Source organism: Peromyscus leucopus, chromosome 6 (assembly GCF_004664715.2).
Source record: "Peromyscus leucopus breed LL Stock chromosome 6, UCI_PerLeu_2.1, whole genome shotgun sequence".
Taxonomy (NCBI): domain Eukaryota; kingdom Metazoa; phylum Chordata; class Mammalia; order Rodentia; family Cricetidae; genus Peromyscus; species Peromyscus leucopus.
In genome coordinates this window covers 105,479,971-105,493,751 of record NC_051068.1, presented here as the reverse complement: position 1 = coordinate 105,493,751, position 13,781 = coordinate 105,479,971, and the positions used below count along the sequence as shown (strand labels likewise).

General features: G+C 43.1%; 1 protein-coding gene across 5 annotated transcripts in view; it reads left to right on the top strand.

Annotated features, from left to right (window-relative positions):
* Nucleotides 1–11,754, top strand: part of Npnt (nephronectin) — a 69,729-nt gene extending 57,975 nt beyond the window's left edge. For 4 of the 5 annotated variants that reach the window (XM_028857130.2, XM_037207114.1, XM_037207115.1 and 1 more), the window contains 4 exons: nucleotides 1,672–1,758; nucleotides 2,277–2,375; nucleotides 7,354–7,610; nucleotides 9,001–11,754. In XM_028857130.2, the coding sequence (XP_028712963.1) occupies nucleotides 1,672–1,758; nucleotides 2,277–2,375; nucleotides 7,354–7,610; nucleotides 9,001–9,084 (527 nt within the window). In that variant the 3' untranslated portion in view covers nucleotides 9,085–11,754. The remainder of the gene's footprint in view (nucleotides 1–1,671; nucleotides 1,759–2,276; nucleotides 2,376–7,353; nucleotides 7,611–9,000) is intronic. The other variant, XR_003733115.2, reaches the window with a different exon arrangement.
* Nucleotides 11,755–13,781: the final 2,027 nt, after the last annotated feature.

Genomic DNA, 13,781 nt, shown 5'->3' with positions numbered 1-13,781 from the left:
TGCAGCCCTGTTGGTCTTGTTCCCTCTCTGCACGTGTCCTCTGTGTCCACCACAGGGCTTGGCATTGGGTTGGAAATCAAATACACATGGAATGAATGCGTCAATACGGACTTAATGAATCCGTCCTCTTGACTGTGCTCTTAAGCTCTGTCTCACTTGTGACAGTTGATTCAGGGTGTTGACGAAGAACATGGTTTCTGACAGGATCTTTGCATTTGCTCAGTGATCACGGAGTGCCTGTCACCAGGTCAAGCCCTGGAAATGCCATGTGAGTAGAATGTGATTGATGCCATCGAAGACCTCAGGGACTAGCAGAGAGACAGGTGTGTGTGTGTGTGTGTGTGTGTGTGTGTGTGTGTGTGTGTGTGTAAATAACTACAGTTCCTTACAAAAGCATATGAAAGAAATAGACAAACAGGGCTATTGATGGACAGTGAGGGATTTAATTCTGCCAGGAGTATGAAAGTTTTCAGAGCTTTCTCTGACGTTTATGCTGGATGGGAAAGGAAGAGGAGGATGTTTGTTCAGGTTAATTGGTAGGAAAAAGAGCACCAGTGTTAGGGATGTGGAAATGAATGGCATGCTCAGACAGCGTTGTGTGTTTTGTTGGGGTGAACAGCTAATGCTGCACCAGGAAACTTCCCGTATTTGATCCTACAGGACTGGGGAGCCTGCTTAGATAGGGACGCTGTGGGAACAGGTACATACGTATGTGTACAACGATGTGCAGAGTTCTATTGAGGGAAGTGGGCGCTGTGAGTAGAAACAAATCATTCACTGCCACTCTAGGCATTTTTAGTTACAGTTCATAATACATCTTCCACAGAGATAATTTTATAATTTCTCACTAGAAATTAGAAGTTGTTTCATATTTTCCTCTGTCTCTGTCTCTGTCTTTCTCTCTCTGTGGTGAATGTATATGTTCATGTGTGTGCATATATGTAAGCACATGTGTCAGGACCAGAGGTCAACATCGGGTACCTTTTTCATTACTTACCACTTTGTTTTTATTTATTCATTCATTTTTGAAGCTCAGGGACAATTTTATTAGTAGCAAGCTGTACATTTTCACAGCTGCTGGGAGGATGGAGTGGGGAAGAGAAAATAAAATTATACCTTGTAAGTCAGGAATGGAGGTCAGATCTGAAAAAGATAGAAGGAAAAGTTGCCTTTGAGTTAAAGCTCACACACAGGTGGCATGAGCAGTGAGGGTCTGCAAGCAACTGCTTCCTGCTTAGAGTTTTAGATAGGGTCTCTCACCAAACCAGAGGCATGCATGTATTTGGCAAGGTGGACTGGCCAATAGTTTCAGGGATCCTCCTGTCTCTGACCCCGCAGCATTGGAGTTATAGATGCCCACTGCTACACTATTTTTTAGGGGGGCTGGGATCCAAACTCAGGACTCACTCACATACAGAAGACACTTAACCAGCTGAGCAATCTCCCTGGCCCATTAACCTGTTCTTATTTAGAATTTCAGAAACATTTGGAAGGTTTTCATTTGTATCCAGATAAACGTCAGAGTACAAAGCTCTTCACAGCAGATTGTATTGTTCTTTATGTAGGATGAACCTAAATGCACAGGCTTCCCCTCATCCTTGTTAAAGACAGGATGTCTTTTCAAGGTCTCATTTAAAGAAGGGAAACAAACCATCAACTTCTGTCTTGTAGTTCCACGGCAGCCTTCAAATGACCTGTTTGAAATATTTGAAATTGAAAGAGGAGTCAGCGCGGATGATGAAGCAAAGGATGACCCAGGTAGATGCTGGCACATTCCAGTCTTTTCCTCCAGCTCAAGAAACAAACTTGAATTTTGTTTTCAGTTGGGATACAAAATAATGGCTTTTATTAATATGAGGAAATAAGATTGTAGATGACCAGTCACATTTGGGGAAGTCAGGCGACTTCTTCCCTTCTCTTGTTTTTATGCAACTCAGTTGGTTCAATCACTTGAGCAAAAATAATTATGAGTCACCATTTTCTTATGACATCACATTAAAGTGACGTTCGAATTGTGAGATGGAAGTCATTTTAACAGTGACAACCCAACAGGGTCACAAGTTGGGAGCACTCTTGGTTCTGTTTTCACCGCTGAGCGTCTATCCCAGGTGTGCTGGCAAAAGATGAACACACTTTCTTTTGAGCTCAGAACAAAGTGTTCTGATGGGATACTAAGTTTGTGTAGGAGAAAACTCCTGCTGTACGTACGGACACCTCTGGTTTACAAATTACTGGTTCCTGTTTTGTGATCTTCTGTTTCTGGCCCCTCCTCACAGGTATTCTCATACACAGTTGTAATTTTGACCATGGACTTTGTGGATGGATCAGAGAAAAAGACAGCGACTTGCACTGGGAGCCGGTCAGGGACCCAGCAGGTAAAGTCACATTATCCGATACCTTCTGGTACTGTTTGATCCTTTGGGCCAGAAAACAAAACAGAATCCATCCCTATTTTTTATATTCCATCTTCTTTAGGAGAGGAGATTTGGTATCGGTCTGATAGACTCATATTATGGGACACGGGTAGTTCTTCAGGAGGTCAGACAATTTGCCTCAAAAAGCTTGGTAAATAAGCATTTAGACTCATCCTGGCCTAAGTTCGAGGTACTTACAGCATCCGATTCCTCTGAGTAAAAGCAGTGACGTGGTGTTCTGTCCCTCCTGGTGACAGCCCCTGGGTATTATTGTCAGTTTGATTTATTAATGAAGATTTGAGCAGTAGATGATGGAGACAATTGAAATTTACAGAATGCAGTGCCTCTCTGGAAAAAACTTAGTGCAAGTCAGATCCTAGAGGAAAGAGTACACATCACCACTGCGGCTTCCAAGAGAGACACTTATTAAAAAGCTGGACTTAGATGCAAGCTCTTAGAAAATTAGTAGAACTGCAAATTGTACAATGCTGACATTCAGTGTAATGTAAACATTCAGTGCTTATGAAGTATTTAACTTGTTTCAAGAAATAATACACATTGGAGTCTTTTCCTTCCCTCAGTAATTAAATGGTTCTGGGTTTTTTTGTTGTTGTTGTTTTTGTTTTGTTTTGTTTTGTTTTGCTTTTTTTTTTTTTTTTGCTTTGTGTTTTTGTTTTTGAGTGAAGCCTACTTAGTTGAAGGGTGAGAAGTCTAGCTTCTTCTCTTTTCCCTCTTGGTTCTGACTCTAGCTCCTATGAATAAAACACACAAGCTATGAAGGGAAAGGGTGCTGTTTTATGTACTCCTGAAGCCTAGTTTTCAGATGTCGTCCTAACAAAACAGAGCAGCTAGTTTGTGAGCACGTACAGTCCACTCTAGCGGGGCAGGACACAGGTCAGCGGGGCTTTGTGGCGAGCAGGTGGTAGTTGGCTCCCTGGGCATACCGATCCAATAGTGCTCATAGTGTATTTCTGCAATGTTCAGTCTTGGCAACAAGGCTGCAAATAGTCATCCCAGACAACTTCCATTAGAGCTTCTAAAATTCAATTAAACATAATGATAAGAATATTGAGTTGAAATAGAAAGGTATTTCAGAATCTGTATTTAATGTAAACTTTCAAAAATATAAATATTCAATAAATTAATACAGTTCTTAAGATTTGTTTTAGTAGCCAGGTGGTGGCTCATGCCTTTAATCCCACACTCAGGAGGCAAAGGAGGATCTCTGAGTTCCAGGCCTGCCTGGTCTACAGAGTGAGTTCCAGCATAGCCATGGCTACACAGTGAAACCCTGTCTTGGGGAGAAAAAAAAAGATTTTTGTTATAAAAACCATGTAATACCTCATACTGTTCAACTGTGCTCATCCTACTCTGTCTTGAGTTACTCATACCCCTGTTGGTAACCCTGAGCAGAATATTGTTATTGTCACAAGTGTTTGTAAATACCAGACTCAACAGATGTTAACATCTGCTATAACCCCAGCACATTCCTCACCTCATTAATTTTATTTAATCCTCGTATCTGTTCAGGGAATCAGGTGATACTATCTTTATTTCACAAGAGAATCGTTGATGTCCAGAGAGACAGTGTAAGCCTCCTCAGGCTGCAAAGCTCAAGTGATGAATTTGGTGTGTTGTAGAGACAGCTCGGTACCTATAGCAGTAACACATGTGGTTCTGTACCTGGTGTATTAGCACATCAGACCTCTAAGTGGGCTTGGGTCAGACTGCTGACCTGTAGTAGTTTCCAACAGAGAGAGACCTGCTGCAGGCATGGGTCATAAAGTGGTCCTGGCCATAACAGATAACTTTTGAGTAGGTACACCATGGAGAAGAATTCATTCTAAGTTTAAAAGAATTCATTGGCTCTGTAGAAAGAGACTGTTTGCAATAGCCCTTGTAAAATAGTCTAAATTGATTTTTTGAACACTTTCAGAACTGTGTACTACTTTCCAGCCCCATTCATTGTTACCACATTTGTAGACATTTTGACTTGTGGTCAAACTCTTCTTGTCCTCTGGTAGAAGACACATGGAATTTGGAATGTAGTGGTGGGGGCGGGGGAGGGGGAGAGTTAAGTGGTCCTTGGACTGTGTTAGAGCAGAACAATGGGAAGGATGCGGGGCAGCTCAGGGGATGGGCTAATACCTGGCCGTTAGATCTGGCTCCCGTAGGATGCTGTTCTAATTTTCACCAAAAACTTGGATTAAGTGGGTATCAAATTTAGATATGGAAAAAAGCTTGACGTAACTCTGACTCCAAGCTGGAGAGAAAAGTGATTGTGTGCTGGCAGAATCATCATCCAAGAGGTTGGGTTAATGGGCTACCCTCCAGGGATAAACTTTGATGCTGACTATGTCTCAGGGGCTAGGAACCAACCACAGCTGTGGAAAGATGTAAGCAAGCACTAAATGTGAAGGACTTCAGAGTTAGTGTGTAAGGATGTCATTATGAGTGAGTCTCGTGACCATTGCTTCAAAAAGGGGGACTGTTTCTATAGATCTGGTCCTTTGTCAGAATGCAAAATATGCTGTAGTGAAGTGGTTGTTCTGCTTCTGAAGACCCTTTCTTATCTGAGACTTAGTTGCACATCACTCAGAAGAGAGTGACCTCAATAGAGAGGTGTACCTTCCTTTACCTGTGAAGAGTGGGTGAAGGCCAGAATGGTTAACTTGAGAAGAAGCAATAGAATTGAACTGCTTTGAACCAATTGACTCAAGGTCAAAATTGTTCTTTGTAATGTAAAGGGATGTAGGACCTGTGGCTGAAGACAACAGGGATGGGTTTTGGTTAACTCTGAAAAAGAACATTCAGTAAGGCTGCTGGAAAGAGCAGGCTGGTGTGGGGCGATGAGCCTCTGTTGGACACCTTTGGTGGGGCATCCTCTGGCAAGATGTCAAAGGGCGGAAGCTTCGCATGAGATAAGGTGACCTCCTAATCCAGCTGTGAGGGTCTGTGTTCATGTAGAAAATGTCTCAGGTAACCCCAAGGGAATCGGCGAGCAAGTTTTCAGCTTGGAGAAAAGGATGGGAAGACAAAAGACGGCAGAGAGCTGGAGGGTGATCAGAGTGCCCAGCCCATGTTGGCATGCCGTTCAGAACCATTCCTCAGAGTGTGCTGGGGAGTTCTCACCATATGCCTCTGACTGCTACATGTGTGCTATGACATGTCGGCGTCCCCCCCCCCAACAATTAGTCAATCATAAATCAGATTTTAAAACTAAAAAAAACAAAAACAAAAGCAAAACCCCAAAAAACCAAGTCAGAGTTGTGTGGAGGATGAATAGTAGCCACTTCTTCATAATTATCACAATTTTAGAGTTTTGAGTATGTGTAGAAAAGGGTTGTTTGAATCCTGGGTGCCTCGATTTGGGAGGCGCTCTGTTTGCATGCTGCGTTTCACAAAATGTATTAGCATACATTGTTCCACAGAGATTTAAGATAATCCCTGTCTTCTTAAAACTTGCGGGTTCACTGTAACAATCTTACCTTAGCCTTTGTCACAACCTGTGACAATTCTGAAGCCGACTTAGAGACAGACATTTAACATGCACATAAAATTTTTGCCCCAGGATTGTGGGGGTGTCAGTATGTGAGGGAATGGAGCCAAAATAAGGAGGGAGGAAGCCAACACATTGTGTGTTTTTATTGACCTGGATACATGAGTCAACAACCAATATTCTGGCAGGTTTTTGCTCTGGTTTTGGAGCATCAGCCATTTACCCAACAAAGAACCTAAGTACCAGTTCTATCCTAGGATGTTAATGGGGAGGTGCAGGTGGGACAGGCTTCTGTTGTTTGCAGCCTGCAAGGAGCACTGAGCACAGAACACAGGTGCGTCACTGTTACTCAAAAGTCAGCTTCCGGGAGAACACCAGCCTGAGCTTGGTAGAGAAAAGCACACTTGAACAAGACGCCACCCCAAGTCTCTTGCCATGTCTTGTCTAAATAAAGTGTAAGGCGATGGCGGTGGTCTGTCTCTGAACTGGAAAGGAAATGAGCTTTCTCCCACAGCAGATACACGTGCTCAGCATTCCAGCCACATTCTTCCTGTGGACAAATCAATGTCGAAACTCTGGTGTGTTTTCAGCTGGCGTGACAAAGCTGCCTGTAGGGACTGTCATCTGTACATGCCCTGACTTTCCACTCATGACTTTCTCTTGAGAAGCAGCAACCCCTCTTTACTGGTGCTTAATTTTTTTTTTTCTAATTGCAATTCTCTAACAAAAGAGAGATGGGAAACCCACAGACACAGTGGTCTGAGGGCAGCCAAGGTGACAAGACTGGTAGATAGACAAACAGACAAACAGAGATACACACTATGATTTCCTTTAATGTATATAAGTCTTTTAAATCACTACCCTCCAAATGAAATGGATACCCTGGAAAGGTGTGGAGAGTGTCCTGTACGTGTTCCTGATGTTAACTATGACCCGATGTGAGAAAGATAGCAAACTGTTTTTAAAACATCCTTCTGCATTTAAGGACTGTTTCTAAGTGGAGGGGGAGGAGAATAAGCAGAAATAATGCAGTTTCGATTACCCAGTGTTTTATTGTCCAGAGGTTCATTGTCTACAAATAAATTTTACCCAGGAAATGTCGGGTCATTTCTGCTCAACTAGTGTGAGATGCCTGGCAGCAGAGTTGGTGAGGATCGGAAGGTAGTGCTTGCATGTGCCTAGGGATGTCTGATCATATCCAAGGAAACGTCAGTGTTTGGGGTACTCATCATGTGTTGTCTTTGTTCTCTATGGGCCAAATATATGGGTGTTATTTGCAAACACCATAGCATTTACAGTAGGCACAGAAATGAGCAATATATTTCTTCTTCAAAAAGATCTGGGATTCTTTAATCAATGAATGCTGTAGTCTGAAGTTTATGAAGAACCTCCTGCCCATACAGTCTGTGCTGGAAAGAGGCCCTGCTTTTCCCATTCCAGGTGGACAGTATCTCACAGTGTCTGCAGCCAAAGCCCCCGGGGGAAAAGCTGCTCGCTTGGTGCTCCCTCTCGGCCACCTCATGCATGCAGGGGACCTGTGCCTGTCCTTCAGGCACAAGGTGACTGGGCTGCACTCCGGCACACTGCAGGTGTTTGTGAGGAAACATGGTGCCCATGGAGCAGCCCTGTGGGGAAGAAATGGTGGCCATGGCTGGAGGCAAACCCAGATCACCTTGCGAGGGGCTGACGTCAAGAGCGTAAGTAGATCCCCAAATGGAGGCTCTGCCTTCAGAGGAGAGCCCAGGAATAGGTTGGAAGGAACTTTGCTCTGTGAATTCAGGTCCCGTGGTTTGTGGCTTTTCCTGCACACAAGGGCCCATCCATTGCCTCTTTCTAAAATTCTTTTCTGCTTCTTCTTCCTTCTTTCGTGTGACCTTGACCATGACACCCTCACTCCCTCATGATGACAGACTGTTTTCAAGGAGAGATTAGCTATTGAAAAATATTCTTAAAAATAAGTTGATAGAAACATCCAGGGTCTTGGGTGTTGTGATTAACAGTGCCTGCTTTTCCTTTTCCTTCAATTCCTTAAGCTTCCAACTTTTGCTATGGCAACCTCTGTGGAGGTAGTCCTCCTTTCTATTTTTAAGTGTTCCTTTGACATTCCGTTTCCCCTTTGGCCCAGAGATCAGAGTTAAGCAATTCCAGATGGGATCCCAGGCCCAGGATTGAAAAGCACTGTTCAGGATGGGTTAAGGGGGGAAGCTTTGAGTGGTAGTGTAAGCTGTATTTAAATTTAAAAAATTATTTTGAATAACTAATTCTTGGTTAGTGAGAAAATGACCTGTCACACCCCACCAAAATAATGGGTGAATTTTGGAAAATGTCATCTTTGTGTAGATTCTTACACAACTTTACCAGGAAGACTCTATACTTGCATTCTTTCAGTTTCTTGAAAGCATGCTAGACCCGCAGACCCCATTACAGCTTTTAACGGGGGCTCTGAAATTTTATGTCCCTTTTGCTTTTGTTCCCTTAATATTTATATTGGAGAAGTAAGACAGGAAAATGCTCCGAGTCACAGTCCTGAAAGTGTGGTCCTGGTTTAAGGGAGCAGGGACACCCTCCAGAGTATAAAGTGTGAGAGAGCAGACACTTGGGGACCACACAGCCAAAGCAACAGTGTGCTTGGACTGTGCTGTATGTGTCTGCCTCACTGTGGGTTGTGAGGGGATGTTATCAAGAGAAAAGTCAAGACAGGCTGCCAGACCTGGCCCTGCAGCTCTTCAGTCCTCCTCCTCAGCTTTATACCCCACCACACTCTTCTTCCTCTGCACCTTGGTCGTCTTTGACCAGCGTCCACTCTGCAAGCATTCCTGCAGTACACTCGTGTGTAGTGAGACTGCCGATCTGAGGAGTAGCTGACTCTGAGAACTCCGGTCTGGTGACCAGCTCACTGATCCAAGCGCCTCCCGAAAGGCCCCGGGCCCCGGGATGCTGCGGATGCTGGCCCCTGCGTCCTGGTGTTTCCTTTTGCTGTAGACGTCTAATGTTTGGTTTGGGGGAAGGGTTGCCTTATTATGCTTCATGAGCGAGCGCTGGGAAGGGGCAGGGGAGGCCTGACCAGTGTGTGCGTTCTCTCCCTAGGTCATCTTCAAAGGTGAAAAAAGGCGTGGTCACACAGGGGAGATTGGATTGGATGATGTGAGCTTGAAAAAAGGTCACTGCTAAGAAGAACACTAGCAGCTCCAGAGCTGGCAGTGAACTGTGTCGTTCTTCCTCCTTTTTCAATCCTTGCCTTCTCATCTCCTCCCCCTTATCAGGCCTAGGGCAAGAGTGGGTCAGGAGGAACGCTGGTTGGTGAGCCAGGCCTTGGCGGCCTGCTTTTGTGCCATCCCGGTGAACAGTGACACCTTCCTTGAAGTCCAGGAGCATCTGGAGACACATCCTGCCCTTCTAGGGTGGTTCCTTCTCTACCCTGTATCTCCTTTATGAAGGTCTTTGGCATATATGACCCATGCCACCCTTCATCCTGGTTACAGAGTGGGCCTGATAGCCAGCTATGGGGGAAGTTTCCACTCGACGCAAAAGGCATTCTGTGATCTGTCCAGTGTTGTACCCTGAGTAGTATTGACGTCGCTTATGGTATGATGTACAGCGTGCTTGTGAAACTAGTTGATCCTCTTCACTTGTGCTGGCCTGACCTCACTCTGACTTGTACTGCCATACACTTTATAACGGAAGGGCGTATAACATATTAAGATGCATTTATTCTTGTAAACGGTGTTTTTCTTTTAAAGAGAGTTATGTAGGGTGGGCATGGAATTCCTTGTTAGTAGTACTGTGTTTGTGTAAATGTGCTATTAATATAAGTATTTACGTGTTCCTGATATTCACAGACTCTAGTTGCAAGGTCAAAGGCAGCTTATGATAGCTTGAGTGAAAAAAAAAAATACATGGTGAAATTGTCATCCATGCCATGATCTTACACTGGCAGCAAGAAAACTGGCAGAGGTGTCCGCTGGGGTGGAAGCATGACTCGACTTCGATGTCCTTGAGTTTGACCTTTACAGAAGGAAATAAACCATTAAGGGAAGCAAGGGCCTGCAGTTAATATATAAAACCCTTACGTTTTGAGTTATACTTTAAACCAACAGCTTTCACCATTGTAAGACGGCTTCCCTGGTGAGAAACTTGGTAAAGATGAGTGGGGAGTGGAAGTGTACGGGCAGGGCCCACGGGACAGGCGTTCACAACGAGCTGTAAGCTGACAGGGTGTCCATGAGTGTAGGTCATGGCTGACATGTTACCCGAGGCCGGGATGGGAAGCGGGCCTGTGCACCGAGGTGCTGTGTGCAATGGAATGAGACACATGCGGTAGAGGAGGATGGGATTGGAATTCTAGTATCCACGGAGCCCCAACTGTAGCTCCTCTCTATCACACCTTCGCTAAACGAAAAACTCCTAACTTTAAAACATCAGCTTTCTCCTGACCTTCTCTCTCATTTCTGATTAAGTAATCAAAATATTTTCTGCTGTTTTTGCCAGGAAACACAGAGATGATTAAAGGGTTGGAAAAAAAGATCTATGATGCAAAAGTAAAGGAACTGGGATTATTCAGCCTGGAGAAGAGAAGACTGAGGGGCAAACCATTGATGGTTTTCCAGTATGTGAAGGGTTGGCACCAAGAGCTTGGAGACCAGCTGTTCTCCATGTGCACTGAGAATAGAACAAGAGGAAACAGGCTTAGGCTAGGGTGTGAAGGGGCACTTCCTGGCAGGGACAGTTGCTAAGCCAAATTCTTTACCAAAAAGAAGTGTGAAAATTGTAATCTCACTCTCTCATATCTATCTATCTGTCTGTCTGTCTGTCTATCTATCTATCTATCTATCTATCTATCATCTATCTCCCATCTCCCTCTACCTCTCACCCTCTTTCCTGTTCACCTCTCTTCCTCTCTATCTTCTCTCCCCTCCCCCCATTTAAAAAACTACATTAAAATTTTACCTATTTAATAAAGGTAAAGTACCAAATTATGAACGCTAGAAAATACTCTGACCCTCACAGTAATATATACCAATGAGTCTTCAGAAAGAAGCGATTTGGACTAAGCCCTGAACCAGGCATTCTTATCTTGACCTATTGGAAAGAGCACAAAAGGAGATGTTGAGCTCACTGAGATGCCGCTCCCTCAACAGCCAACAACAGTATCAAAACAACGAATCCCCCAAACCATTTATTTTTGAAGAGGTTATAACAGACAGATGGTGCAGTAGCTTAATAATGTCCTAATGCGGCAGTGTTAATGTTTTATTCCTGGGTAAGGGGGTGAGACTGTTGTTTGTTCAATGGTGGCTTATTTGGACTTGTTTTTCAGAGAAATCCTATCAAGAAACACAGGTCAGAGAGATTTTTGTCTGGTGCATTGTCTCTGCTTTGCATGGGACAAGTTAACATGGCTACTGAATATGTGTCAACCACAGCACTGTCAGCCCTCTCCCTCACCTTCTCCCATGGCTCACTTTCTCAGTAGGAGCCTTCCAATTCCACAAGCTGGTAATTTGTTTTTTTAAAACAGGTCCAAGCGACTTTGACATTTAACTGATAAAGGCAGAGTTGGAGCTTCTGACCCAAGTCTTTAAAGCCAGATAAAATGTTCTTACATCCATGTTTCATGACTCAGTTCCTTTTTGGTCATGTAGCTACACAGCTAAAGACGAAAATAATTGAGAATTTCACTTTTAGGTGCCAATAAGACATTGCACTACACTGAAGAAGTTATCCAAAGTACTGTATAACATCTTGTTTATTATTTAATGTTTTCTAAAGTGAAAAATGTTCGTGGTTTTCAAAATGGCCAAATAAAAGCAATCTTTGTAAATAAAAACACTGTTAATAATACTGGGTGTCTCTTTCTTGCTTTTTGGCTTCTGATTTTTGTGACTGAGGTCCCAAAGCAATACACTGCTATTTTATAGCCATGCTCGAATTTTCTTTACTCCCTGGAAGAGTGGGAACACAGATATTATTATACTTTCTGGGTTATAAACATGAAGCCCATTTCATCACATTCACAGACAGGAGAGAAAGGGCCATCAGGACACATGCTTGCCACAGTGTATTAGTTACATTTTGTAATTTACTGAAAAAATTGCTTTACATGCCAAAATAAGCTATAAGTAAATACTTAAGTATAAATGCATTATAAAATATTTTATTAGTACATGTTAATTTATAACATTTTATTCTCACACCAATAACTTTTCCTAGTGGGAAGAAAAACAACTGAAGGAACAAAATGAAAACATACAAGAATAAAAGTCCTTGCATAGAATTAGGGAGAACACACTTATCACTGCTCTAGAGACCAAGGGATCTGGGAGAATTGAGCCAATAAATAAGGCAGACTAAAGTCTCATGCAATAGCCAACTTTATTCAGAGCATCAGACAATTTATACTCCAAGGGTTAGGAAAGAAAGGTCACCTGAGTAAAGTTCTCATGAGTTCAAAGTGTATACAATCACAAGGACAAGCTGCACATGGCAAAAACATGTTTTTCCATAGAGTCATGTAAACATTTAATTGGGTAACAACAGCAAGCAATAATGAGTGATCTGAAGTAAACTCACTCCTGTTTGCTACACCTGGGAGGAGTACGAAAACCCATTCCAGGAACAGCTCCATGCTTTGAAGAAACTGAGGTCACAAGACTCTTTGTTTTCTTAGAGTATTCTCACAAGCACTCAGAATCCTCCTCACACAACTCCATTCTTGGACCATGTTCTGACAACACTCAATGCCTTTTTTCCTTCCCAGCACTCAGAGAACTGCTAGCTGCTGCGGGCCCAATTCTTCCATAATTCAAGTATGCTTCCCTACATCAAGATTCTTTCTAATCCCTTGAGGATCAGAGAAAACCCAGTTGAAGCTCTGCTCAGCCCTCAAAGGTTGGGGAAGCAGATATAAGGGGGATCCAGGGCGTGGTTTATTGATTTGTGTAACAGATTTTTGAACAATGTGTGTGGCTCTCAAAAACAGACTTGACCATGAGACATTGCAATCTAGAAGAGGAAAGGAACATTTATCAAAATCACAAATGCAGAATTGGTATTCTGAAAAGCATGTGTACCGAGGGTTCTAAGGCTGAGGGGACTTCAGGGCCTTCATGGAGCTTTCTGAGCATCACTGCCTGGAAATCCCTGCAGCCGTGTTTAAACCCTCAGTTCAGCCTGGCAGGGATGGGACTCCAGATTCTCCATTTCTAAACAGTTTCTGGGTGATACCGGGTCACAGAGTGAGTGACAAGGCTTTTTACTGGGCAGTTCACTATCACTAGTGATATTATTATTATCACTTTATTATCATTATCATTAGTGTTCAGTGTAGGATGGGCTGAAGGTCAATGGTTGCAAGAGCTACATTAATAAAACTTCACTAAGTTATATTAATAGTACCATTTTTTTTTTCCTGAAAAAGTATTCTTGAGCATAGAATATTTAAACGTGCCTACCAGGTAGAGAACATGGCCTTGACAGATAGCAGGACTTCAGAATATGGAAATCATAAATGAAAACACAAAAGTATGAATGAGCCAGGCTGGTGTTGCAGATTTATGACACCAGTCTGGGAGAAGTGGAGTGTGCTGAGGCAGGGGGATCATGAGTTCAAGGCAGCTTAGACTACATAATGAAAGAAATCAAAACAACCTATACAAACACACACACACACACACACACACACACACACACACACACACAAGAGTGACAGAGAAAGTGATCCAGAACTGTACATTCTAGAGAGATGATCTGGGAATAATTAGTATACAGGAGAGAACCCTTAACTGTCTTTTAGAATGCTAGAGCACAGAAACCTGAAAGAAACTTGGAATTACAGCTCTAACTTGATTTTTCTGGGTCATTTGTACCGG